This window comes from Rattus norvegicus, chromosome 6 (genome assembly GCF_036323735.1).
Source record: "Rattus norvegicus strain BN/NHsdMcwi chromosome 6, GRCr8, whole genome shotgun sequence".
Classification (NCBI taxonomy): domain Eukaryota; kingdom Metazoa; phylum Chordata; class Mammalia; order Rodentia; family Muridae; genus Rattus; species Rattus norvegicus.
The window spans coordinates 123,738,108-123,764,802 of NC_086024.1; the positions used below are offsets into that span (position 1 = coordinate 123,738,108).

At 39.7% G+C, this 26,695-nt stretch overlaps 1 protein-coding gene and 1 long non-coding RNA gene across 11 annotated transcripts in view; one reads left to right on the plus strand and one right to left on the minus strand.

The window, feature by feature from the left end:
• Zc3h14 (zinc finger CCCH type containing 14) overlaps positions 1–26,695 on the plus strand; it is a 37,656-nt gene that overhangs the window by 1,988 nt on the left and 8,973 nt on the right. For 6 of the 10 annotated variants that reach the window (XM_008764739.4, XM_039111771.2, XM_008764738.4 and 3 more), the window contains 8 exon segments: positions 3,818–3,932; positions 7,068–7,108; positions 8,006–8,201; positions 9,470–9,899; positions 10,581–10,741; positions 11,121–11,221; positions 13,715–13,870; positions 22,336–22,410. In XM_008764739.4, coding sequence (XP_008762961.1) covers positions 3,818–3,932; positions 7,068–7,108; positions 8,006–8,201; positions 9,470–9,899; positions 10,581–10,741; positions 11,121–11,221; positions 13,715–13,870; positions 22,336–22,410 — 1,275 coding nt within the window. 10 annotated transcript variants of the gene reach the window in all.
• LOC134479245 (uncharacterized) lies at positions 869–18,928 on the minus strand. Its single transcript, XR_010052320.1, has 3 exons — positions 18,585–18,928; positions 6,771–6,908; positions 869–1,766 (listed from the first exon to the last, which is right to left on the minus strand). It is a non-coding gene; the product is annotated as an uncharacterized LOC134479245 (long non-coding RNA).

Below are 26,695 nucleotides of genomic sequence, written 5' to 3' on the forward strand. Positions count from 1 at the left end.
ATTCTAAACTGTGATAAATTGGTTTCGTGAACTTATAGGCCTGAAAAAAAGCCAATAGTTTTTATTGCCAATGACAAGTTGAACTTTCAAATGAAAATTAAAACTTTGAAAGTTTGGGTTTACCTCTGTGAACTTGAGAGCTTACCAGAACTGAAAGATTTTGTGGTGAAATTATGGAGGCACTAACAGTGTGACTTCATGTAATGAAATACCTTGGTTCACCAGTGAGCTAGCACCTTCTAAGTGACCACCACACATTACATTATGCAAAGGTAAAAGGCAATAAAGGTTGTATAGGTAGATTTTCTTGTAACAGTACAGAGAGTTAGGTGGTGTTATATTAAATTCCGTACCGCTAATAAACCACAGCGTGAATTTCAGTGTAGTGTCATAGGATATCCACGAGCTCTAGAGAGGCTGTTAAATACTCCAAGTACATATTTATGGGACTAGATTTTCTTTACATTCCTCAATATTAAACAACCTTATCACAGATTAAATGCAAAAGACAGATTAGAGTTCATTTGTCTTCTGGACATGATTCCAAGGCGATTTATGGAGTAGGAAGCAAGGCCATCCTCAAAACTACGCTTTTTGTTTGGGAAACTTTAGCCTCTAGAAAACCATCAACTTAATATAATTAAGCTATTAGCCTATAATCTGTACATTGATAATTAAATCCTTTACAAATTCTCCATTTTAGATTACATGGTTAATATTAGTAGGTACAGTTCACATCATCAGAAGGAGCCTGAGACTGAAGACGCTAAGAATTACTAGTTCATACACGACAGTTGGTAGGTGGGCAGGTGTTTTCAGGATTGATGCAAAACTCCTCGTGGATATGAAAAATAAAGCTGAACCAGAATTTTATTAGTTTTAATTGCTTTTTTCTTTAATGCTTAGTGGGTTCCTGCTGTGAGAGATGCATTGCACGTGTACAACTGTGTTAGTGATGGCCAGTGTGAAGTTCAGGTGTGTTATTAAGATACATTCAGGACTGCCACTGAAGTTCAGAAATTCCAAAAAAGATTTTTTAGTTTGTAAAAGATTCCCTTGTGTTTCTTTCTGAAAATACTGCTGGGATGGGTGGCAGTATTACTACTCTTTATAAATAAATGAAATATGGAGAGAGCTACATTAGTGGCTGTCAGCAGGTTGATGATTGGGACCTTAAGTTTGGGGTTCTTGGTGCTTCTGTTAAACTTTATGAAAATACTTAACTGAAGAATAGCTGAGAGCCAGAGCCTCTGTGGAATGCCAGGGAGTCTTCACATTCCATCAGCTTCTTCCCTTCTGCTGCTTTTCAAACTTTTCTTCTATGGGTACCCCTTTTCTTCTTCCTCTTTACTTAAACCTAGGACCCTCGTAAACTCTTAGCACCATTGCACTCCCAAATTGGAAATTCCTTAAGATTAACAGTTTCATGTTGGGTTCTAGAGGAAAGCCTGCAGTTTAATATCCATAATTTGAGCTAACAAATGTCATTCTTCAACTCTGAAGTAAAGCAAAGTCTTTTGTTTATGCTTAAGTTAGTTACCTTATTTGCAGATGGTATATTTCACTGTCCAGAACACGATAGCTTTTGTTTTTAGAGATGGGGTCTTATACTGGGTCACTCACTCCAGCTGACTTGCTACAAAGCTGTGCCAGCCTCAAGCTGCTCCTCCTGTTTCAGTCTCCTGGGTGCTGGGGTTACAGTCAACGCCCCTGCTGGTAGTCACAGTTTCTCATATTTCTTTATGCTTAAAAAGAATCCCAGAGTTCTGGAAGGTTAAGCAAACAATCCCTCAATAAATATTTGAGTATTTTTCAAAGTGGAGTACAAAGAAGAACCTCCTTGCAGGCGAAATAGTTAGTGGTGTAGCTGTGACAATTCAGTTTTCATTCATGTGCTTGAGATGAGAGCTTCTCTGAACCTTCTCAGTGATTACTGTTGTCTTCTATCCCCAGTAGGCTAATTTGAATGTATTTCAGAGACCTCTCTGACTCTGGAAGAATATTTTATGACCAGATGCTAATTTTGCACTAGATTCTTAATTATCATTGCATTGTCTACTGAGAAGACAACTTGTGAATTTTAAAGGCTTTGCTGAGAAATGATTGATAGTTTATATTGCACATATGTGTGTTTTTATATAAGTGTATTTGGCATATCTTGATGTGTATCCTCTTAAAACCATCACCAGTCAATTTGATAAATCTTCTGGACTTGGTATAGCTCATTAGAGACTGCCTAACATTATACACAAGATCCCTTGCTTGAATCACTAGCATCTCTTTAAAAAAAAAATAAATAAAAAAAAAAGAACTGAACATATTTATTCATACTTCTTCCTAAATTTACATAGTTACTCTGGCTTTGTAACCTGTTCTTAATGCCTTTCCTTGTCCCCGTTCTATACCAAGACAATCACTGATCTTATAAAACTTTAGAGTTATAAATTGATATAGTGACAGCAGTCATTTCATTGGTACTGTGAAAGAAAAATTACCTGTATCTCAGCAGTCTTATCTGTTTACCCTGAGTTACTAGTGTTGGATCACGGTATGATATATAAATAAAGATTAGCTTATGTATTACAAGTACATTGGGAGCTTTTGTTGAAACTTTAGCAAAACAAAGATTGAGCACTTGTTACTTCATTTTCTCACTTACTGCATGCTTCCTCGAAGTACTGCCTTCTCTTTTGGTCCAGCTTCTGTAAGAGTTTGGAATCTTTACCTTTTCTTTTTAAAAATGATTTATTACTTTTATGCGCACTAGCATGCATGTCTGTATTAGGGTGTTGGATCCCATGGAACTAGAGTTACAGACGGTTGTGAGTTGCCATGTGTGTGCTAAGAATTCAACCCAGGGCTTCTGTAAGAACAGCCAGTGCTCTTAACAGTTGAGCCATTTCTTTAGCTCCTAGATGTTTTTCCCTTGAAACAAATTTCTGGCAGATGAACCTTTCTGTTCATGTAGAAATTATGAATATTTTAGATACTAAGGAAATTTTCATAAAGATGTGTTTGAAGCTGGGTGTGGAGTTGTATGTCAATATCTCAGTATTTGGGAGGACATAGGGAGGAAGATCATGAGTTTTAAGATTACCCCCTTGGGATAGAGGCAGACACACACACACACACACCTACACACACCCCGACTTTTCTCAAAAAGAAATTAGATTTCCTCATGACTTTGCTTCCTTATTAAAATGTCCTTGGGCTTTTTACCTGCAGTTACGTGTAGGGTTGCCACTGTCAGGATGAATGAAGTTGAGTTGCCATTTAACTGTTCTCCATCCTTTGGTCTTTGGTATTAATAACTGAACTCTTGATATTATACCTGCTATAGAGTTTTGTGTAGTTTTAGTGTATGTGGTGTTGCTAGAAGTTTATAACACGGAGTAAAGTAAATAACCTTAACTGAGTAGAAAGAAGTGTATTCTCTAAGTGACATGAATACTGTTTTGAACAGAAAACTAAACAATGCAATCAGTTATTGGGGACTTCTAGAAGTGTCTGAAATTGAAGGACATTAAAAAGATTTCTTTCAAAAAACCAGTACATTTCCCCAATTGATTTCATGACCCAGTATGCCTAGTTTTATAACTAGAAATGAATCAGTTTTTTTCCAATTCCTGGCCTTCTAAAAGTGGAAGTACTTGTGGGGTAAAGGGGAAAATGGTAGCTGAGCTTTCTTCTCCAGCCTCTGTTGGAGTGAAGTTTGAGCTATCAAAGCTACTTCTCTGTTTTCAAGCACAATGATTTTGAGCAAAAACAAATATTGAGAAGACATTTAAAAATTTGGTATACTTTTCCTTTTAAATAGATGAAGAACTTCCTGATTACATTATGGTGATGGTGGCCAACAAGAAAAGTCAGGACCAAATGACAGAGGACCTGTCCCTGTTTCTAGGGAACAACACAATTCGATTCACCGTATGGTATGTTTCTGAATATCTGTGCCTTGGAGCAAAGCCAGAGTTGGTATTCTGTCTAGAAAGAGATGTTCTGTAGTCCGTGAGGTTCGTTGTGGAGAGGCTGGCTGTGAGCTGTAAAGCACAGCCTCTGGAGGCTTCTCCATCTGTAAATGGGACTTGTAAATCATCTGCATATATAATTGTGAGGATAACCTAGCCATTGCATACAGAGTGCAAGCAGATATGCCTGTACCATAGGAGCCCTTGATGTATGTTAGCCATTTTTACATCTGTCACCTTCTACAGTTCATCATTGCCACTAGCGCCATGCACAGCAAGCACAACCACTTACAGTGAACATCACATTTTGAGCTAGGCTGGCTTTTCCCCTTTATGGGGAAGATTTTCTTTTCGTTTTGTTTTTATTTTAAGCCATTTTTCTTTTCCTGACACATGCATGTGCTCATTTGACAAACATCTCAGTCACTTTCACAGTTTGGAATTTGAGCAACTTGATTTTTGCATATAAAAATGACTCATGATTTGTACTACCCTTTATCAAACCACATGTGTCCTTAGGTGAGAAGAAGCGAAAGAAAGCTTGAGTTTAAGAAGGCCAGCTCGGTTGTCAGGCTTAAGGCAGAGTGAGAAAGGGGAAGGATCATGATATGGCTGACACAGATAGAAATACTCATCAGAGGGCCCACAGACTACAGACCCATCAGCTACAGGGAAAGCTGATGGGGCAGGGCTGAGTGAGCACTTAGCCTGGTTAGTTTGACTTGGAGGCACTGAGGGAATAGTGTCTGCTCATGCCTTGACTCCTAAAGACAGTCTTCATAGTCTCTTTGGCAACTGCATATGGCCAAACTACTTTGAAAATCTGAGCAGAATTTACTGCTTTATATTGCTCAGTTTTGGAGACATTATCAAGAGTACAGTGATCTTACATTGTGGATGTATACCCTACTTAATATAGTTCTCAAATGCTCATGGTGTTTTTGATTGAAGAAATTATACTATGGTTGTGAACACTTCTATTTTAAAGTCATCTCTGGTCTAAGACTTTGTTTCGTTTATAAGCATTGTTGTGAGCTGGCCTTTGGTTAAACCTTTAGATCACTTTGAGTTTTCAGTTCAGCTAATCTAAACCAGAAGAGTGACCTGGTAGGTTCTTTTTCACATGACTTAATGGACTGTGTAAGAAAGTTCGTAAACCAGTATTCCATTTGCTGAATCAAAATGAGTTTCTCATCTTGCTACAAATGCAGTTTCACATGTATAGTTGCAATGAATCATTTCTTCACTTTGGTACTTTCACCAGTGTTTATGAGTGTTCAACAGACGATAGCAATTTTTACTTGTTTTTTGTTAGTATATGTATGTGTTTGCATATGTAAATACACAAGATGTGCACGCATGCATGTGTATGTGTGTTTTATATTTGTAGGCCTGATTTGACATTGGTGTCTTGCTGGAACACGTTCCACTTTGTTTGTTGAGAGGGGGTCTCTCACTGAATCCAGAGCTTACTAGTTACTTTTAGTTTATCTAGACAGCTTGTCCCAAGATCCTGCCTTATGAGTGCTGGTATTACAGGTGGCTTCCAACGCCCAGCTTTTTTATGGGATTTGGGAATCAACTCTGAACCTAGTCACATCTGAACCTAGTGTGTAAAGTCGTGTTGTCACATGTCTGTCATCCTACGTCCTTCTCTTCTTCTCCCAGCCCAGCCCTGTTCTGGTGTTTTTTGCTATCAGTTTTATAACTTAACACTGAGGTCTCCCCACTCCATCCTTTTTTTCGGGGGGGGGAACCCTGAAATAATTGTGTTGACGAGAAAACATGTTAATGGAGCCTAAATAGAACAATAGAAAACTCTGGTGTGTTTTGGGAAGATGGCTGTGCAAAATTGCCTTCTATGTAGCTATTAAGAAGAGTTATGTTAAAGCAAAGTTGTATCCTGTTTGCTTAATTTTGAAAATAAGAGTTATAGTAAAATTGGACAGCATGTTTTGAAATTCTTTTACTAACTTTATTCATCTTTCATTGGTACATTGTCCAAGAAGCCATTAGCTTCGGTATTAGGGTGTGTAGACGAGGAGTTGACTGTGTGCTTAGCATGTGTACACAGTCCTTAGTTTAACCCTGTAGGAAAGGTCAGGAAAGACGGCAGGGAAAGAGAGAACACACACACACACACACACACACACACACACACACACACACACACACACACACACCCCAGCTGTAATAAACAGTATTATATGTTTGAGATACTTTTCTTATTTTACCATACGCTGTTTTGATCTTCAGTTATTAGGGAGCAAGGTGACATTTTTTAAATCAAGACTTGTCAGGGACTGGAGAGATGGCTCAGAGGTTAAGAGCACTGACTGCTCTTCCAGAGGTCCTGGGTTCAAATCCCAGCAACAACATGGTGACTCACAACCACCTGTAATGGGATCCGATGCCCTTTTCTGGTGTGTTTGAAGACAGTGACAGTGTACCCACATACATGAAATAAATAAATCTTTAAAAAAAAAAAAGACTTGTCAGGTGATGTTTTTGTCTTTTTTTTCTTTGGTTCTGGTTTTGGCAGTTGAACCCAGGGCCTTGTAAGTGTTTATTTCTAACATTCTGGATCTGACAACACAGTGTAATCCTAGCTATCTGGGAGGCTGAGATAAGAGGTTCACAAGTTAAAGGCCAGCCTAGTCAACTTAGACCCTGTCTCAAAAAGTAACAAGAGAGCCATTATAGTGTGTATCAGTGATATTAGAGTGCTTGTACGGTTTACATAAGGCCATAAGTTCAATTTCTAGTAATTTAGCTGCTATGCTGCTGAGCCGTCTTCCTTACCTGGGAGGGCAGTGGAAGTGGTGCTGCTGCTGCTGCTGTTGCTGCTGCTGCTGTTTCTTCTCCTCCTTTTTCTTCCTCTTCCAGAGGATAAATATTGAAAAAGTTGCTTTTTTTTATTCTTTGGTATTCATGTAAGGCCTTTTAAAGAAAAAGTAATGTGTGATTGGAAAGTTTGGTTTAATATCATTAAATGCTTTTGAAAGAGCTAATCTAGATGTAATGTCAACAGATTTAGAGTGGCAATTGGAATACAATTTTTGTTAAGGTGTTTTGTTTGTTTGTTTGTTTGTTTTTTAGGCTCCATGGTGTATTAGATAAACTTCGTTCTGTTACAACTGGTAAGATATATAAAATTGATAGCTTTCTGAAATCTCTGCTTGTTACAGCGTGTGATCCTTTATAAAGTTATTCATTTATGCTGTAGTGGAAGAGCATTGGTAACTTTAGAATTAGTGGTTCATTTAAATGTAAAGAGAGCTGTGATTTGACAGTACTGAGCAACAGTGTCATGTACCAAAGGAAGCAATCATAAATGTGCACAGGCTTTAACCTTAAAGATACCTCACTGCGTTATAATTGAAAGTTATCTAAAGGTCTGGTGATAATAAACTAGGTAAACTATTATGGTGTGTAAGAATACCATTCAGCTACTAAAAGCAATGTGGAATGAGATGAGTGCACACGCACAATAAGTAACCTAGTATTTAAAACATAAGTGAATACTCTTGCAATATAATGATAATAATTGACTGTTGAGGGTCTTCTTATTTAAAAATCCCATGCCCATACTCTCAAGTGCCTTTTAACCCCTAGTGCTTAAAATCTATTTTAAAATCTCTTAATAAACTCCAGCTCTGCTATTAAACTATCAGATTTGAGGAACTAGAGCTATAACTCCATTGATACAGTGCTTGCCTAGCAAGCAAAAAGCCCCACGCTTAGTCCCTGTCATTGAAAAACTGCAAAAGTGGTACTTGCTCAGCATCCTGATACTCCAGAGGTGGAGCCAGGAGAATCAGAAGTTCAAGGTCATCCTTTCTAGTATTCAGTCAGCCTGGGCTTCATGAAACTCGTTTTTGCCTTTTTAAAAACAACAACAAAAACCAAAAAACAGACCTTGGAGTTATTAATTAAAAGAAAATCCTTTCTATATTAAATATATTGCTTTTGAATTATTGGTGAGGGGGAGGAGAGATAAGGAAAAAATTACCAGAATCATGTGTTTTCTTTTGCAGAGCCCTCTAGTCTAAAGTCTCCTGATACCAGCATCTTTGATAGTAACGTGCCTTCAAACAAGAGCAGTTTTAGTCGGGGAGATGAGAGAAGGCATGAAGCTGCCATTCCTCCCCTTGCCGTTTCTAGCTCTAGACCTGAGAAAAGGGATTCCAGAGTTTCTACAAGTTCACAGGAGCACAAATCCACTAACGTCAGGTAAAAGTCCAGTGCCTACTACAGCCAGATGGGTGTATAAATCCATTAGTTCCTATTTTCAGCAATTTTTGGAAATAAATAATCATGGACTAGTTATTCCTTGTCATTTATTATTACAAAATACCTGATTTGACATGTTAGAGGAAGAAAAGGAAGAGGAGGAGGAGGAGGAAGAAGAGGAGGAGGAGGAAGAAGAAGAAGAAGAGGAGGAAACTTGTTTTTGGTTCAAAGTTCAGAGGGCTCTTAGTTCATCCCAGCAGCAGACTATAGAGTCATGGTAGCAAAACCATATGAAAGAGATTCCTAACATTGTAGTGGATGAGGGAGCAGAGAAAATGAAACCAGAACCTGGGTTGGATATTATCAGCAATGGTCTGTTCCTACACACTAGTGACTGTGTTGGCCAGTTGGGCTCTACCTCCTAAAAGGATCCGTAGCCTTGAAATGAGCATAGTGAGCTAGGGATCAAGTATTGAATACATGAGCAAGTATGGAACATATCCTTTTTTTAAAATGTGTATAGGTGTTTTACCTGCATGTTTGTGAATCCTATGCATATCTGGTGCCTCTAGTGGCCAGAAAAAGGAATAGGATCCTTGGTGCTGGAGTCACCATTTGGGTACTGGGATCAAACTCATATCCTCTGGAAGAGTAACTAATGCTCTGGCCATCTCCTTAGCCTCCTTCCAATTCAGACCATACCCAATTGTGAGCAAGTTTTTGAATAAGCTAATGGTGATCAGAATGTGCTTTTTTTTTATTTGACATTTAGTAAATAAAAATTTAAAGTATGAGGGCTGGGTGTGGTAGTATAAACCTTTAAATTTTTTTCACTTGATGTATATGGATGTCTGTATTTGTGCACCATGTCTTGTAGCACCCATGGAGTTCTCCACAGGTCTTTGGAGCCTCCGGAACTGAAGTTATGTATAGCTATTAGTTGTTGTGTGAGTACTGGGAATGAAACCTGGATTATCTGGAAGAGTAGCCAGTTCTCAAAATCACTGAGCCCTCTAGCCCTAGTACAGGCCTTTAATCCCAGAACTTGGAGGTAGAGGTAGGTGGATGTATGTCAAGCCTGACAGAGCTACATAGTGAGACCCTATTTCCAAAAAAATAAAACTTAAAAGAATGACTATAATTTGAAAGTAGTGAATATTTTAAAAACTCTACACTTCCTCATTAGAAATTTTTTTGAATAAATATTCTTTGAAGATTAGCGGATAATAATAGTTTTGGCATAATGCTGTGCTTTTCTTCATTTATAGACATTCATATGATGATGGAGCTTCCACCAGGCTAATGTCAACAGTGAAACCTTTGAGGGAGCCAGCACCCTCTGAAGATGTGATTGATATCAAGCCAGAACCAGATGATCTCATTGATGAAGACCTCAATTTTGTGCAGGAGAATTCCTTATCTCAGAAAAAACCTACAGTGACACTTACATACGGTTCTTCTCGCCCTTCTATAGAAATTTATCGACCACCTGCAAGTAGAAATGCAGACACTGGTACTCATTTAAACAGGCCGCAACTTCAGCAGCAGCAAAGCAGTACCCATACTGCCAAGCAGCTGGATGGACAGAGCAGCCAGGTGTATGAAGCAGGACGGTTGTGTGAACCAGAAGTACTTGGCAGCGTAGAAGATACTTATAGCCCTTTCTTCAGAAACAACTTGGATAAAATGAATATTGAGGTTTGTATAGATGTATGTAGATTCTGGCTTGCTAGGCTAGAGATTGGCAGTTGCAGATTCCAAATATAACTTGTGTAACTAAACACGTTGTGTGTTTCTCTTAAACAGTTCCTCTCAGACTGGCTCTCTAAAGAGGTTTTTATGTCCTGCACATGTGCCTCGTGACTTTGGCATTTGGAGTTAGCTTTTCTTTTTGGTATCTATGTAGGGTGTCAGTTTTAGGTTTAAGCAACCACATAACTCACTTTCAATAGTTCCCTTAACAGTGCTCTGTGCAACTGTTAAAAAAATAAATTTAGGGCTGGAGAGACGGCTCAATGGTTAAGAGGCACCGACTGCTCTTCCAGAGGTCTTGAGTTCAAATCCCAGCAACTACGTGGTGGCTCACAACCACGATCTCTGTAATGAGATCTGATGCCCTCTTCTGGTGTGTCTGAAGACAGCGACAGTGTACTTACATATATGAATAAATAAGTCTTTTTAAACATTTTTTTAATTTATTTTTTAGAATTTTAGAATTTAAAAAGTTTTTTTTGAGTTAGCTATTTCAGGAGGCATTTTCATTTTTTATAAGAAAGCCACTCCTTTCAGTTCTTAAGTTCATCTTAAAATAAAAACAAATATTCTTGTGATAGAACTTCATTTTCAATGCAAGGTAAGCTTAAATTTATCTCGTTGTAGGAGGAAAACTTTCGGAAGAGAAAGTTGCCTGTGGTAAGTTCAGTTGTTAAAGTAAAAAGATTTAGCCATGATGGAGAAGAGGAGGAAGAAGATGAGGATTATGGGACCCGGGTAGGAAGCTTGTCCAGCAGTGTGTCAGTACCAGCAAAACCTGAGAGGAGGTATGTGACCATAGCAGTAAATTAATCTTAAACTGCTTGATGTAGCTACAGGGTTTTCGTCTGTTTCTTTGACAGTGCTGGGGAAGAAACATGGGTGCTGTGCATGCTGATAGTAGATAAGTGCTCTGGTACTAAGCTGTCGACAGCATCACCTGGGTTTTGGAATAGGGCTTGCTTAAAATTGGAGAGAATTGCAGAGACTACTAGAAATTAGTGAGAGAAAATGTTAATACAGAGTCATCTTTGAAAAAGCTAATTGATATGTTCTAAAAACTATAACTGCTGTGTTTAAAACAGGCTATATAGTAACGACATAATAGGTAATAAAGAACTGAAATTTAAAACATTATAAAAATACCTTTTTTTAAAACTCTTTTAGACCTTCTCTTCCACCTTCTAAACAAGCTAACAAGAATCTAATTTTGAAGGCTATCTCTGAAGCTCAAGAGTCTGTAACAAAAACAACTAACTATCCTGCAGGTAATTTCAATGTAGTATGTTTGTACTGGTAAAAGATTGCTTCTTTAAGTTAAGCATGCTTGTCTTAATGTGTAAAGATTCCTATTAAGTAATAAAACCAGCATGGTTTTAAAAGATTTTACCAGTTTGAGAAACTGTCATAGCAGTTCTTTGAGCATAATAAAATCTTCACATGCATAAACTTGATAATGTCCACAAATTATAAAGGGAATTTTGACAAAAGTGAGACTTTCATATTAATACCATTTAATTCCATATTGTATATGTACTTATGTATAAAAGGAACAAAATTGGATAATAGTTCCTACGGTAGAGAAATGCTGTGCTGGGCAGAGTGAACTCACACATGGCCTTATGCATGCTCAGAAAGCCTTGTTCCCCTGAACCACGTCCCCAGACCCAAGAAAGACATGTTTAAAACTGCTATATGAATACACCAGTCTCTTTTCCTTTGGTGGAATCTAGTAATAAAATGCCAGGCAGAGAATTGTTATGTTCTTACCCTAATTAAAATAGAAGCTCTGAAATTGTTTGATGTCAAATTTTGAGGTGTCGAGTCTTTATAACAAAATTTTCTTATTGAATGCTCATTCTAAACTGGGAGTGGTGAGTGGTTTGTGTTGCTATTACATTCTGTGCACCTTTTCATCTGCTGGAGCCAGTGAAACATTCTGTGGTACTCAGCTGATAGGAATTACCAGCTCTGAAATTATCTTCAAGTTTTTTTTTTTTTTAAATGGATTTATTTATTATATAGGAGTACACTGTAGCTGTCTTCAGACACACCAGGAGCACGCATCAGATCTTATTACAGATGGTTGTGAGCCACCATGTGGTTGCTGGGAATTGAACTCAGGACCTCTGGAAGAGCAGTCAGTGCTCTTAACCACTGAGCCATTTCTCCAGCCCTTCAAGTTTTTACTATGAATTTGGTGGATGTTCTCACAGTATTCTTCTGTTTGCCCTTTGTCACACATCATGGTTTCTTGAATTGAAGTGAACAATTTTTGGTACTTATCTACCTTCTTCTCATCTCTCATTTACCCTTGAATTAAATAGATTTTAGCATATAGAATAAAGAAGATTAGGGAAAAGCCTGCACCTGCTCTAACAGTTTACCTCTTTACACTCACTCTTCTGATACAGCAGTTGCTTAGAATAAGAATTTTAAAGGATTTCCATGATCTTGAAACTTTGCTTTTTTAATTTTATGTTTATGAGGTTTTTGTACTTGCATGGAGGGCAGAAGAGAACACTGAATCCTCTGGAATTAGAGTTACTGATGGTTGTGAGCCACCATGTGGATGCTGGGATAGAACCTTTCTTCCTCTGGAAGAACAGCTATTGCAGAATTAATGTGCCTTCCCACTGAGAAATCATTCTAAGTACTCACAGATTAATAAAGGACATTGGTTCTGGCTAGTGCCAAAAGGAAACCAACCATGAACAGAAAAATGTACCCGTTACAGCTATGCTTTAGGCGCTCACCCTTAAATCATTGGAGGCCCATTTGGCAGCATATTACTGAGCAAATCTCTGGGGTGGGAGTTGGCGGTTGTTCTATTTTGTTTTATTTGAAACATGTTTTTTCTTTGTTGCTCTTGCTGTCCTGGAGCTCACTGGCCTCAAACTCAAAGAGATCATCTTCTTGTCTCTGCCTCCCAAGTGCTAAGATTCAAGGTGTGCACACTACACCCCTTCTCTTAGTGAAAAAATTGTAATAGAAACATGTTCATAGCAAACCTAAATGTGAATTATGTTAGTGCTGTATAAACTGTCCTCTCTACAGTGTCTAACTTTAGTTAGCTGGTGACACTAAGTCTTTCTAACTTTAGTTAGCTAGTGACACTAAGTCTTAAGCTATGTCAGTGGCAACATTGCTTGAACTAAAGTCTCTGTGTGACTTATTTCCCAAGCAAGTTTAGTATCCCTCTGTGACATTTCAAGAGATAACATTGAACCTGGTTCTGTGTGCTGTGATCCTAGCACTTGGGAAACAGAGGCAAGAGATTAAGATCATTTTGAACTTAGTAGTAAAAGAATTTTTAAAAAGTTGCATTTAAACAATTCATTTTTTGCCTACTTAAGTTACAGTTTGGATCGCTTGTGAGACCATGGATCACTGCATCTGCTTATTTCATACATGACAGACATACACACACTCCAGTGTGTGTGTGCGCTTTTGTTTGTTTTGGGCTTTTAAAGTAGACAATCATTATGTGGTCCAGTCTGGCCCAGAACTTGCTGCAGTTCCACTGTGCTAGCCTCCTGAGTGCCAAGATTCAAGCTTTAGATGCTGCCTATACACAAGTAAGGCAAATAAGTTGAAGGTCTTTCTTGAGAACATTGTAAGAAAAACAGTAGTTCTTTTGTTTTGAATATCTTAAGTGTACTGAGCCCGAGGATGGGATTTGTATTTAACATGTGATGTTAACCACAGAGTTATGGAATTGTAACCATGGGTGTATTTCCTTTCTTTTGCTTTATGTAAAGTTCCACAGAAACAGACACTTCCAGTTGCTCCTAGAACTCGAACTTCTCAAGAAGAAGTGCTCGCAGAAATGGTCCAGGGGCAAAACAGGGCCCCCAGAATAAGCCCCCCAGTTAAAGAAGAGGAAGCAAAAGGAGATAATGCAGAAAAAATTGAAGGTAAGAGCTAAGCATCTCATCTTACACCTTACCCACGGGGTTCTAACCCTTTTCAGACAGATCGTGCTGGGCACTGGTTAGAGTGTGAAGAAAGCCGTGCCTGAGGTGGCCCAGGGACAGTTGCGCTGCCATGTGAATGCTGAGAACTGATCTCGAGTCAAACCACAAGTGCTCCTGACTGCCGAGCCATCCCGCTCGCCTCACCCCCACCTCCAGGGCTTTAAAAAAAAGACACGGGTTCCCCTTGTTCTTACACAGTTTTGTTTACCTGTTTTCTTCTCTTAGCTTGCCTACTTCTTACAATGGCTCACTCTTTCCTGAGCTGATCTGACTAGAGTGATTTTTGTCTAACCTGGCAAATGGTCTGGGTTTATCCTCCTTCTAAAAGTTTTAATTTGTATGTTCTCCTTTACTATTAGTTTCTAAAATCTCACTATGACAATGCTAATCAGTCACGTCAGTCATTTTGTAGATGGGTTTTTTTTTTTTTATATATCATTTATTTGGAAATCTGTACTTTTCTTGGTAGGGACATATTTTTTGATAATTTTACTCTTCTTGTTTTTATTGTCTGTCAAGTGGCTTTGCTTTCTTTGGATTTTGTTTTTGAAAGAGAGTTTCACAATTTCACGTTGGAATTGAAGCAGCTGCTTAGCCTTGGCTGAGCTTGAATCTGGCTACCCTCATGCTTTGCCCTCACCTCTGAGTGCTAAGGTCACAGGTGTGCATCCCCGGGCCCAGCTCTGTGTTTAGACTTGTCTTGTTTTACACCTTAACAGGTGTCCTTCATCTGTGATTGCATTGCTCTCAGGAAAGCCATTGTAAGTTGTAGAGTGGCAGGAAGTTGAAAATACATTTAAATACCTTCTCTGCCTTTATAGCTTATTAGCGTCTTGTATTGCAGAGTACCAGTGCTGACTCTGATCAGTCGGCTGTATTTTTTTTGTATTTACTCCTCTTTCTTCCCCCAACTTCTTCAAGATCCAACACCCAGCTCCCAGCCTCTCCCACCTTTGTGTCCTTATTTCCTCTTCTTGTCAGTAGCCCAATAGTTATGATCATGCTGTGGTATGCTAAAAGATGTCAGATCTCCACCACTAATAGATGTGGGTGCCCTACCAGTGACTTTCTTCAGAAACCATTAACCTGTCAGTAGCTCTTCAGCTATGAGTGTGGGCTTATGAACTGCTCCCTGTTGTTTCAGGATGGTGATTGTATTAATCCTGTGCACTCAGCCACAGCCGCATTATGAGTCCATGACCAGCAAACAGTTTTGTCCTGGTCTTTGTCTTCAGAATATAGAGAATTCACCAATTACCTCTGCCACTATCCTTCTAATCTAAGCCACTGTTTGTGATCTGGTCTAAGCCACTTCCCTAGATTATTGGGACAATGGCCTTCTAAATTGGTGTACTTTAAACCCTGCCTTCTTTCTCATTCTCTTTACATTTTTTAAATATTAAATTTAGATAATTTTGTATTCTTTCTTTAATTATTTATGTGAATACACTGTCACTGTCTTCAGACACACCAGAAGAGGGCAACGAATCCCATTACAGATGGTTGTGAGCCACCTTGTGGTTGCTGGAAATTGAATTCAGGACCTCTGGAAGAGCAGTCAGTGCTCTTAACTGCTGAGCCATCTCTCCAGCCCAATTTCTTATTCTTTTGAACAGAAATCTGACTCCTTCTCCACTCAGAACCCCCTGGTGGTCCCTATCACACTCTCAGTAATCATCAGTGTCTTCCCTGGTCTCTTCAGGTACCTTCTTGTCACTCCCCTCTAGTACTCTGTTCCACCTAGACCCCTATGTGTGTGTGTCTCTTTTGTACTTGTACATCTTCATTCTCAACCCTCCCCAAATTCCTTTTCTCCATCAAATAGATGAAAACTGAACCATTATTAAACTTTAAGTCTGTCCTTAGGAAGTTCATTTAAGGCTTTTTGTGTCTGCAGCCAGTATTTGTTGGTATATTTTCTGCTTTTCTGGGGTTGTCGAAACCTTACCTATCCTTAAATCATTGATATTTTAAGTGCACAATATTTGTGGTCACTTTAGAGTATGTACACTGAGTGTCTTATGTATAAATGATATCATACATAGTATTAACACAGTAATTTAAGGGTGATAGGATAAAAATTTAAATATTACTAATTTAACTGAAGTCTCGATATTTTCTTTGATATTTCATTGAATAATTTGCAAACCAGTGCTATATATTTTTTTAATTTTTTATTAGATATATTTCTTTACTTACATTTCAAATGTTATTCCCTTTCCCGGTTTCCTGTCCATAAGCCCCGATCCCCTCCCCCTCCCCCTCCCCTCCCCCTCCCCCACACGGGTATTCCCCCCATACATCCCCCTTACAGTTCCCCCCTCCCCCCCTATTCCCCTGCACTGGGGGTCCAACCTTGGCAGGACCAAGGGCTTCCCCTTCCACTGGTGCCCCAACAAGGCTATTCTCTGCTATATATGCAGTTGGAGCCCTGGATCGTCTTTGGGTAGTGGTTTAGCTCCTGGAAGCTCTGGTTGGTTGGCATTGTTGTTCTTATGGGGTTGCAAGCTCCTTCAACTCTTTCAGTCCTTTCTCTTAATTCCCCCAAAGGGGGTCCTGTTCTCAGTTCAGTGGTTTGCTGCTAGCATTGACCTCTGTATTGGACATGCTCTGGATGTGTCTCTCAGGAGAGATCTATATCCGGTCCCTTTCAGCATGCATTTTTTTAGCTTCATCAATCTTATCTAGTTTTGGTGGCTGTATATATACATATGGGCCACATGTGGGGCAGGCTCTGAGTGGCCGTACCAGTGCTATATTTTAAGATTTATTCACTTTCGTGTGCTTTTTTTTTTTTTAATGGTCTCTCCAAGAGGAAAAACTATATGTGCATATACAAATGTTAAATTTGTGATGGGGTTATATTCTAATAAACCCATGTCTTTTGTTTTTGTTTTCCCGATACTGGTCTCACTATATAGCTCTGACTGTCTTGGGATTCATTATGTAGACCATTTCTGACCTCAAACTCTCAGAGATCCCACCTGCTTCTGCCTCTGCCTACCCAGTGCTGGAATTAAAGGTGTGCCACTATTCCTAGCTAAACCCATGTCTTTTGAAAACGTTAATCATAAATTCCACCTCGATGTCAGGCATGGTGGTGCATGCCTGTAATACCAGATTCTTTTTTTTTTTTTTTTTTTTTCCGTAAAGTATAGACTAGAGTTTATTCAGGGCATGGGGAGGGGAGTCAAGAGGGTGGTAGAGGCAGAGAAAGGCAGGGAAAAAGAGAGAGTAGAGAAGTAGAGGCTGGCCATGAGCACATGGAGAGAGAGAGGGGAAGGATGAGAGGACAGAGCAGGAGCAGGAAGGCAAGAGCAAGAGCATAATACCAGATTCTTAAGAGGCTAAAGTAAGAGAAGTGCAAATTCAGGGCCTACCTGGGCCATTTAAGATTATCTCAGAATAGAAAGTGAAATTACTGGGGTTATATCTCAGTAGAGTACCTGCATCAGTCCTACATACCCAAAACAAAAATAGCCTAGCTTGTAACCTGCTGAGATAGCAACATTATTCAATTTTAGATGGTCAGACTTATCTGACAGAAGGTCTCTTCTCAGAGTAGCTTAGGGTAACACACAGGAATGACTGCCTACTTTTGGGATCAGATGCTTTCAAATCTGTGTCTTGATGCTACAGCTGCCCAAATAAGAGTTATCTTATACTTGTCACTAGCCTATGTTAATGGTCACAGCACAGTGTATTCTGAGTGTGTCACTCTCACACCATGTAAAGTTGAGTGATCTGAAGCCATTAAAAATCATAAGACAGGTGCTCCTGTACTCGTTGTGCATTATACTAGACAGGAAGCATTGTGGAAGATTATTAGTAAAGAGGAGTATTAAGTTTTGGAGAAAGGAAAATCACATTTACCAATTTAGAAGGTAAGCATCAAAATGTTTTGTATTAGTGTAGTATTATAGGCAGTTTCATATCTACAAACAATTGGTATTTGAAGTGGTATTGTGTGCATAATGCATATATGTATAAAACAGTAATTAAACTGCATGGAGTTTTGTAACTGCTTTGTTTAATGGACACATAGAAACAAACACAGTAACATAGTGATTATGAAGTTGTTAGTATTAAATCCAAGCCTTGCCCCTTCCTAGCTGATACAAACCTTTCTTTGCCCTAATTTCCTGGTCTGTAAATAGGTGTAACAACAGTCTTACCTACTTCAACATTATAGTCAAGTTTTGTCTGTTGATGGATCTTCCATGGGACTCTGGATGGTTCTCAGTTTTGCATGTAAAGTTGGCATGAACACCATAAGCAATGCAGGGGTCATCTGCTATACTGTTGAGTCCCATGTGATTTGTTCTGTTAGACCACTGTTGTCTTGTCTTCTGGGTAGTTTGCTGCCCTGTGGTGAACCAACTGATTTGCAGACAGTGCTTAATTGAGGATATGCTATTGTTAACATCGACTCTGAATGAATGTTTGTTATGTGATCTTAAATTATATTTGAATTCAAAGCCTTGTGAGTTTTGTATACCGTCTATTTGAATTAAGATTTAAGGAATTGGAATAATTTATAGGTGATAGGGACATTTATAAAGATAAATATACACACAGGGCTTTTTTATTTGTTTGTTTTGTTGTTGTTATAGACAGGGTTTCTCTGTATAGCCCTGGCTGTCCTAGAACTCACCCAGTAGAGCAGGCTGGCCTTGATCTCAGATCCACCTGATGAAAGGCCTGTGTCCTCCACCGCACTCTTTTGTTGCAGGCAGGTACTTTGCCCTTAAGCCACACTGCCAATCTACACCATTGTAGATGAGTGCAGCTGAAGTTCGTTACTGTGTAAATGTTTTTTTAAGAGATTTGTCTATGATCATGAGTCCATTCGTCTTCTCTGCCTTCTCCCTGCAAAGACAAGACCAGTGCAGGACTATCATCTGCTAATATCAGAGGAATGAGATTTAAAATAAAGCAACTCAAAATAATATGAAACTCCAAAATTATAGCTTAGTGGACAACAGGGTGAACATACTTGCTTAGTTTATGGAGTAGCTCTTCGGGATTCCCAACACATGAAGTAAATAATAGAAAGTTCTCTGGGTGTCATGTGCCTCTGCTCAGCCAATCAGAAGTCAGGATTATTTTGTGTAATAATAGAGTTTTCTTTGCAGAGAAGCTGTTGAGTAGGTAGGACTTACAGGACCAAGTGGTGGTTTCAGTGCTCTTAATTGTAGAAGAGAAAATTGGTCTGGTGGGCCTAACTTTTCACAGTATGAATTCTTACTTTAGAATGGTGTCACCTTATCTTTTTAGTTACAGGTTTTAAAATGTCACTAGCACTCTGAAGGCAACATTGAAGATTGCTTTTACTTTTGATGAGATAATTTAACGGGCTATGAAAATGCCAGGAATTTTATGAAAATGTCTTCAAGGTTTTCATCGCCATCTCTACCAGTGTTCCTCTCACCAGAGCCAGCTGACTTAGGCTCTCTGACAAGGGCTTCTTGTTCACTAAATGAACTGGACAATATTTCCCACCTTTTGAGGAAAATAGCAACCGATATCAATGAAATTAAAGGAATGAAAGCAGCTATTTTGACAGTGGAAGCAAATCTTTTTGATTTGAATGTTAGAGTGTCCCAAAATGAAGCAAAAATTTCATCTTTAGAGGTTAAAATGAATGAATATTTAACATCAACATCTGAATGCAGCAGACAGTTGGAAGATTTTGAAGAGAGAATAGAGTTTGAGTCGCAGTCAAAGACTACTGATGTAAAAATAATTGGCTTCCTAACCAATGTTGAGAAAGGTAAACTGTTTTAGGGGCTGATCCTTTGAACTTTGCACACAGTGACTAGCTGTGGTGTAAAGGCAGCTCAGCGTAGACAAGGAAGCTGTGGCTTTCCTTGCTTGGGACTCTGTACAGTTGAACCTGGGTCTAGAGTTTTGGCAGAGCTCTAATGTATTTTGATTGTTTTAAGGTATAGGAGACTGAATGTAGTACGTCTCACATGCTAGGCTAGGCAAGAACTCAACCAGTTAAAACCCTCTTAACAATTTTTTGGGGAACCAGCTGTGTTGGCACATCTTTAATATCAGCAGCACTCAGGAGGTAGACACAGGTAGAGCTCTGTGAGTCCAAAGTTAAACTGATCCATGTAACAGAGTTCCAGGCTAGCAAGGCCTACATAATGAGACTCTGTCTCCAAAAACAGAGGGGTAACAGGGTATTTTGTTTTGGGTTAGAGTTTGGTTAAGTTAACCCTTGATGGTTTCATATGTGTGATCCTTCTGCCTCATCCTCTCAATGCCACACCGTTCCTGGCTTAGGATGATGATTTGAAAAAAAAAAAAAATGGATGGGCTTTGAGATAAACTTGAGAGGAAATGATTCTCTTTCAAGTACTTCTGTGGTGGTATTCTGCTGTAAAACTTCAGTTTTATCACTGGTTCTGTAACTTATAACATGTTAGTATGTTGACCAACAGAAATATAGCTTAAAGCAGATCTCTGATTTAAGGTCTATTCTCCATGATTATTTTTGCCATGGTAATTGTCAAAGGAATTTTTGCGCATCTGTCTGGAGAACAAAAATACCTTGAAAAGAAGAGCTGGTGAAATGTTAACCTTGGTATACCTTTTAAGTCTTTCAATGATGTACTTGGCAAGGCCTCACCATCTTGTTTGCGTTGTGTAAGCAAAGCCTGTCCTTGCGGAGCCACATATACTAGATACCCTAAGACTAGCAAGCAGGTGACTTACCGAGATTTCAGTATTTGGACCCATACCAGTTCCATCTCCACATACTGTAGTTTGATGCTTTTGTTCTAAATTAGAAATTAGGTACTAAATACCTGTGATTAAGCACAGTGGGAATTACAGTTACAGTAAAATGTGACATGCCTTTTCATAATTTAAGTAGTTTGGAAGGATAGACAATCAGTTCATTGGGTTTTGTTTTACCATATGGATATTAATATTAGTATGGGGCTCAAGAGATGGTACTGTGGTTTAGAGCACTGGCTGATCTTCAAGAAGACCTGGCTTCAACTCCCAGCTTGCAACTGTGTGTAGCTCCAGTTCCAGGGGTCTGACACCATCTCTTGGCCTCTATGGGTATCAGGCACACATACAGTGAACTTAAGTGCTTCAAAACATGGAAAATAAAAAATAAATGTTAAAAAATAATTTTAGAATGATGCTAATGTGAGGACTACATGGCTGTGACATTGTCACTGTTGGTCACCAGGGTTGACTCAGCTCATTTTACTTACTAGGCAGGTGTACCTTTCTTCACTGCTCCACTGTGCATCTTTTCCAAGGCTGCATATTTAGTTGAGCAGCCTTACCTGATAGAGCCCACCTGCTAAAACCCTCTAAACAAGTGCTTGAGAATAGTAGTGTGAGTTTGTATTATGAACAGAATGTTAGAAATGAATTTTAAGTACCCCGTCAACTTAAAAAATAGATATTTATAGATCTAAATGGTTATATCAACAGTTCTCAACCTGTGGGTCATGACCCTTTTCAGGGTCAAACAACCCTTTCGAGTCATATAAGACCATTAGAAAATACATATTTATATTACAGTTCATAAAAGTAGCAAAATTACACTTGAGATGTAGCAACAAAAATAATTTTATAGTTGAGGGTCACCACAACATGAACTGTATTAAAGGGCCACAGCCTTAGGAAGGTTGAGAGCCATTGATTTACATTTGCACCATGTCACTTGGTGACAGGACATTCTCCTTAGGTGATGTCATCGTTGGGCAAAGAGTCTACTTTGAGAAACTGAGGTAGCTACATTATGACGGGATACAGTGAGCTGCTGCTGAGCAGCTGAGCGTTATTATGAAGCTCGTGGGCAAGCTGATGTGTAGCCTGTAAGGCTCTGGTTGCAGAATTCTGAATGTCATGCATGGTCCCTTGTTTGCATTTGTTCAAGCCATTTTTTTTTTCAGGAATTTCATGATAGGGTAATTATGGAGTATATTTTGGTTTTGGTTTAAATTCTCATGTGTTTTGCTATTTCCAAAGGTTGGGAGGTTGTGGGGAAAGGGAAGCAGTGTGGGCTAAGTAGTAGTGCTAAGAGTTGAGGAAGAGACTCCATGCCTGCTGTGTAGTCAGTTGTCATCATCTAAAGGACCAGCTCCTGTTTATTCACGCTTTCCTTTTATTTCTGCTGCATTTTCTTCAATCCAAGAAGACTGGCTGCCTCACATGTGGGAACCAGGAGGGACTTTGTTGCCATTTTTGATTTAACAAAAACCCAGCATTTTGTTTAACAGAAGAGATAGACGAGAAGACCATAGAAATAGCATATTATGTTACAGAAGCTTCATTTGTAAGAATGTCAAATAAGTTCATAGGTTTATTTCTGTAAAACAAATGTCAATATTTGTATAAAGCTTAGTGAAGTTTTAAAACTTACATTCTAGGAACTCAACAGAGGCAATTGTTATCCCGACTGCAAATTGATCCAGTAACGGTAGACACAATGGAGCTGAGTCAAGGTGGGTAGTGTTTCCCTTATCACCGAAATGTGGCCGTCTTCTGTTGTCATTCCCATTCCTTACCTCATTTGGTGTGCTGTGCTGTGTCTCTTAGATCCTGCCCTAAGGCAACACAATTAGATGGAGAGAAATACTTTAGGGCCAGGATGTAAGATCTGCATTTCCTTCATGTATGGTGGTCTCACCTCATTCATAAGCTGTCTTTTCCCCATCCTTTCCTCCTTGGCTTTTAGCTGTTCACTTTCCTGCTGTGAGCACCTAGAGTCCCTATTCCACCTTTACCCTATGTTGCTCATGACCGGTCATGGAAGCTTGTGTCCCTAGCTCACCTTCTCCTGTCTCTGCTCTATTTCCAGAGCACCTTCAGCATCCCCTCAGCACCAGTTCAGCCTACCCAGTGTATTGGCCTCACTTTACAATCTTACTCTCAGGGACCACTAACCACTTGTTCTAAAGCTTCTCTGAAGTGTTCTGCACAACCCACATACACGTTAGTTACACAGGCTGCCTCAGGCCTGGAGTGGGGTACTTATTTTTATCTGTGTCTTTGGTTCCCCAAATCTCTGCCAGTCCACATTCAGTAAATTCAGGAAACAATTTGGATACCTGAAACTTTTTTTTTTTTTGACAGTTTTATTCTGTGGGCTCAAGCTGACCTCCAACTTGCTGTCCATCTGTTTTCTCATCCAAGTGCTGGGATTACTAGTATGTGCCACCCTACCTAACACTTCTATTCTTTTGTTTCCCAGGAATCTGCCCTTTGTTGGAAGCTCTGGTCCTTGACTTCTGTCTCTGCTTTCTGCCTCCTAAATCATCCACCCCTCCAACTCCACAGTCAGTGTCTCCCTAGTTCTCTGTCTCAGCATGTGCTTTTGTTCTCAAAGGTTGGCCTCTGTCTATAGCCTAGGTCCTACCCATCTGAATGGGATGGTGTTGCTCCTCCTGCCTTCTGCCTATTGAGTGTTAAGACGCTGCAGCCTTGTGTACAGCCAAGGGTAGTGCCGAAGTCTGTGCCTTGTACCCACTTCATCAGCTGTGGTGCATTCTTTTTCTGTTCCTGTTTTTACCTTCATTCCCAGGTCACTTGAAGCATTAAGTAGTTCTTTTGAGGCTTATGAGTGAGCACAGTCTTTATTCTGTCAGATTTTTTATTTCTGAGAACAATCTTTCTTCATGTTCCTTTGATTTTTTTTTAACATACTGATTTTGTTTCATGTGTGTAATAATTTTTTATTTTCTTTGAGGATGTCAAAAGTGGTTTTGACATTTTCCTTTTCCCTTGGTCTTATTTTCTCTGAGCTGTTGGTTTTGACTTTTATGATAGTGATTTTCCGTTCCTTGATTATCTGTTTTAAAAGAGGATCAGTAAAACGTTGAGTGATATTCTGGATTCCTGATTTAGGACATGTGTGATTGGACTTTTATCTTTTGTTATGGGTTCTGTGTGGAGAACGGTTTGTCAGTCTATGGGGGCACCCTGAGTATTAATGCCAGTTAAGTATCCTTAGTCTGGTCATCTGTGCCAATAAAGGTCTTCCAAACGGTCTTGGTTGTCAGAGCTCAGATAGCTGGGTCCGTAGGAGGGCCGTGCAGGAATTAATCCCCATTACTTCTTATACAGTGTTTGCCTATAGAATTATGTGAGCATTGCTGGCATTTTTGCAACTTACTGAGTCTAAAGCCTCCCTTTCCAAGGGACAGAATCTATAACATGGGTAAAGGTTTTCAGAGCACTGCTGTTGGTTATAGAACTGGATGGCTTATCTCTGAATCTCCAGCAGTGATGGACAAGAGAATACATACCTGGTCATTTTCAAGTCTTCACTGCAGTGATAGGGAGTGGGTGTGGTAAGATTCCAAACAGAGAAAATGGGCACATGGACTTAGGCTTCAGAAATTACTTTTGAAGTAAGTCCGGTAGCATGGCTTGTTTTTAAAGCTCTTCCCAAGGTCCCTCTGTTGCTGGTCCTCAATCTTTGGAGAATATTGTAGTCTAAATTAGATTGCTTTGTTATTGTCTTAGAATCAGTTTCTGCACCTGTTTTTGCTTTTTTACTTTGAAAACATGATTGTTCCTTTGCAATTGTTTTCCTTATGGACATACACCTTTTTGTTTAAAAAGCAAAACCTTCATTGCCATTTTTTTAATGGCTTCAGAAATATCGAGAAAGTGAGTGCTTGAGCTCAGCCCAGGTCTCTACCCAGACAAACTATTACTACTCCCCTCTATGCAGGGATTCCCTGTCACTTAGGACTATAACTAAGCTGAGGTAGGCATGTAGACTAGGGTATATATAGGTACATACTTCTAGTTTCTTTTTCTGTCTGTGTTTGTGTGGCATGCATGTGGCACGCGCATGCGCGCGCGCGCGCGCGCGTGTGTGTGTGTGTGTGTGTGTGTGTGTGTGTGTGTGTGTGTGTGTGTGTGTTTGCATGCGCATGTGGAGGCTTAAAGTTGATGTTAGGAATCATCTTCCCTCATTCTTCCACCTTACTTAGGGTGTTATTGCTGTGCGTAGACACCAAGACCAATGTAAGTTTTATAAAGGACAACACTTCACTGGGGCTGGCTTACAGGTTCAGAGGTTCAGCCCATCATCATCATGGCGGGAGCATGGCAGGAGCAGCTGAGTTCTACACCTTCACCTGAAGGAAGCCAGGAGCAGACTCACATCCTCAGGCAGCTAGGAGGAGGGTCAACAAGGCCACACCTTCTAATAGTGCCACTCACTGGGCCAAGCATATGCAAACCATCACACTACTCATTGAGGCAGGGTTTCAGTTAAACCCAGAGCTTGCTAATACGGCTAGTTGTACTCTGGGATTCCTATCTTCGTGGATCACCAGTCGCACTGGATACATACATGGGTTCTGGGTATCCAAGCTAGCAAGCACTCCAGCCACTGAGCAATCTCCCTGGCCTGAAACCTGGACTCGGTACACCTTTCCCTAAACTTGGGAGCCTGTGACAGTTTCATCCTGTGGTTCTTTCAGCCTTTTATCCTTTTGTTCTCATTGCCTTTCATTCTCCTTTTCCAACCTTTCTTCCTGGCTGCTCCCTAAATGGCTAGCTTTACCTGTGTTTTCCTGTCAACATTATTTTTGTCTGTTCTGTGCCTTGCCATGGTATGAACTAGAGAGAGTAGCTATGTCCCAGAAAGTTTAGAGTGCTAGGAGGGAATGCAGCATTTCTTAGACCAAATTCTGGGCTCTGTTCTAGGTAGCTAGGTACTCAGTCATTGAAGAGCTTTCAGGACATGGGAAGAAAACTGAGTCAGCTTTTTTCTGGGGTGTGGTTTGGGGGGTTGGGAGCCCGGGCTGTCCAGCAGCAGTAGATGACAGTTAAAGTGTGTGTATGTGAGTTCCAGTGCAAACTGTAAATGAAATTCGGTGACTTCAAAATAAACAGGAAGTCAAATAAGCACTGAGCTGTCCCTAATCCTTGTGCTTTTACCTCTCTTCTTACCAGATGTCAAATTTTCAAATCCTTCCTTCTAAAGGTTTTCAAACTAAATAAATCTAAAGTTGAAAATTTCCTATTGGTTGCCCCTCCCTGGACTTTGTACTTCACCTCTTTCCTCTCTAGTTTGCCTTCCCTGCCTGTGGTTGTAGCGGCCCCCTGTGGAGCTCTGGTGGTTGATGGGAGTGTAGAGCATGTACTTTTCCTTTCTCGTGTGTCGGAGGGATGAAGGGAAGAAATTATATTTTTATTAACTTATTTGAGAGGAGGTCTTACTTTGTAGGCCTGGCTGACCTGGGACTCAACTTCGTAGATCAGGGTATTCTTGGATTTAAACATCTCGGCCTCTATCCCGAGTGCTGGGATTAAAGGTGTTATAACCACACCCAGCATGGGAGGAAGATGTTTTAATTTTGTTTTTCTAGAAACCTGTTGATTGTGTTTCTACCCTTCTTAGGAATCTCTTAACGATTTCTAGACCAGAATCCAAAATATTTAGGCATGTGATCCATCCTTCATTTTTTTGGTCTTTCTCACCATTCCCTGTCATATCATCACATGCATCTTTTGAGCCATTCCTCATTTCTCACCTTTTCTCAATGTTCTGTGACGTCTCCTTCCTTGCTCCCTGTGTTTTCTTTGCCTACATTGGCTCTCTGACTCTCTGCTCTCCTCTTAGGAATTCCTTTAGCACTCATTTTACATATTTGACTTCAGCTGACATTTCAGCTGGAGAAGGTACCTGCATTCCACCAGCACCTCTTCATTCCCTTTCTGGGCCTTGCTTTTTTAGAATTGTATGTGTCTAATTTTCTTTTCCTTTTA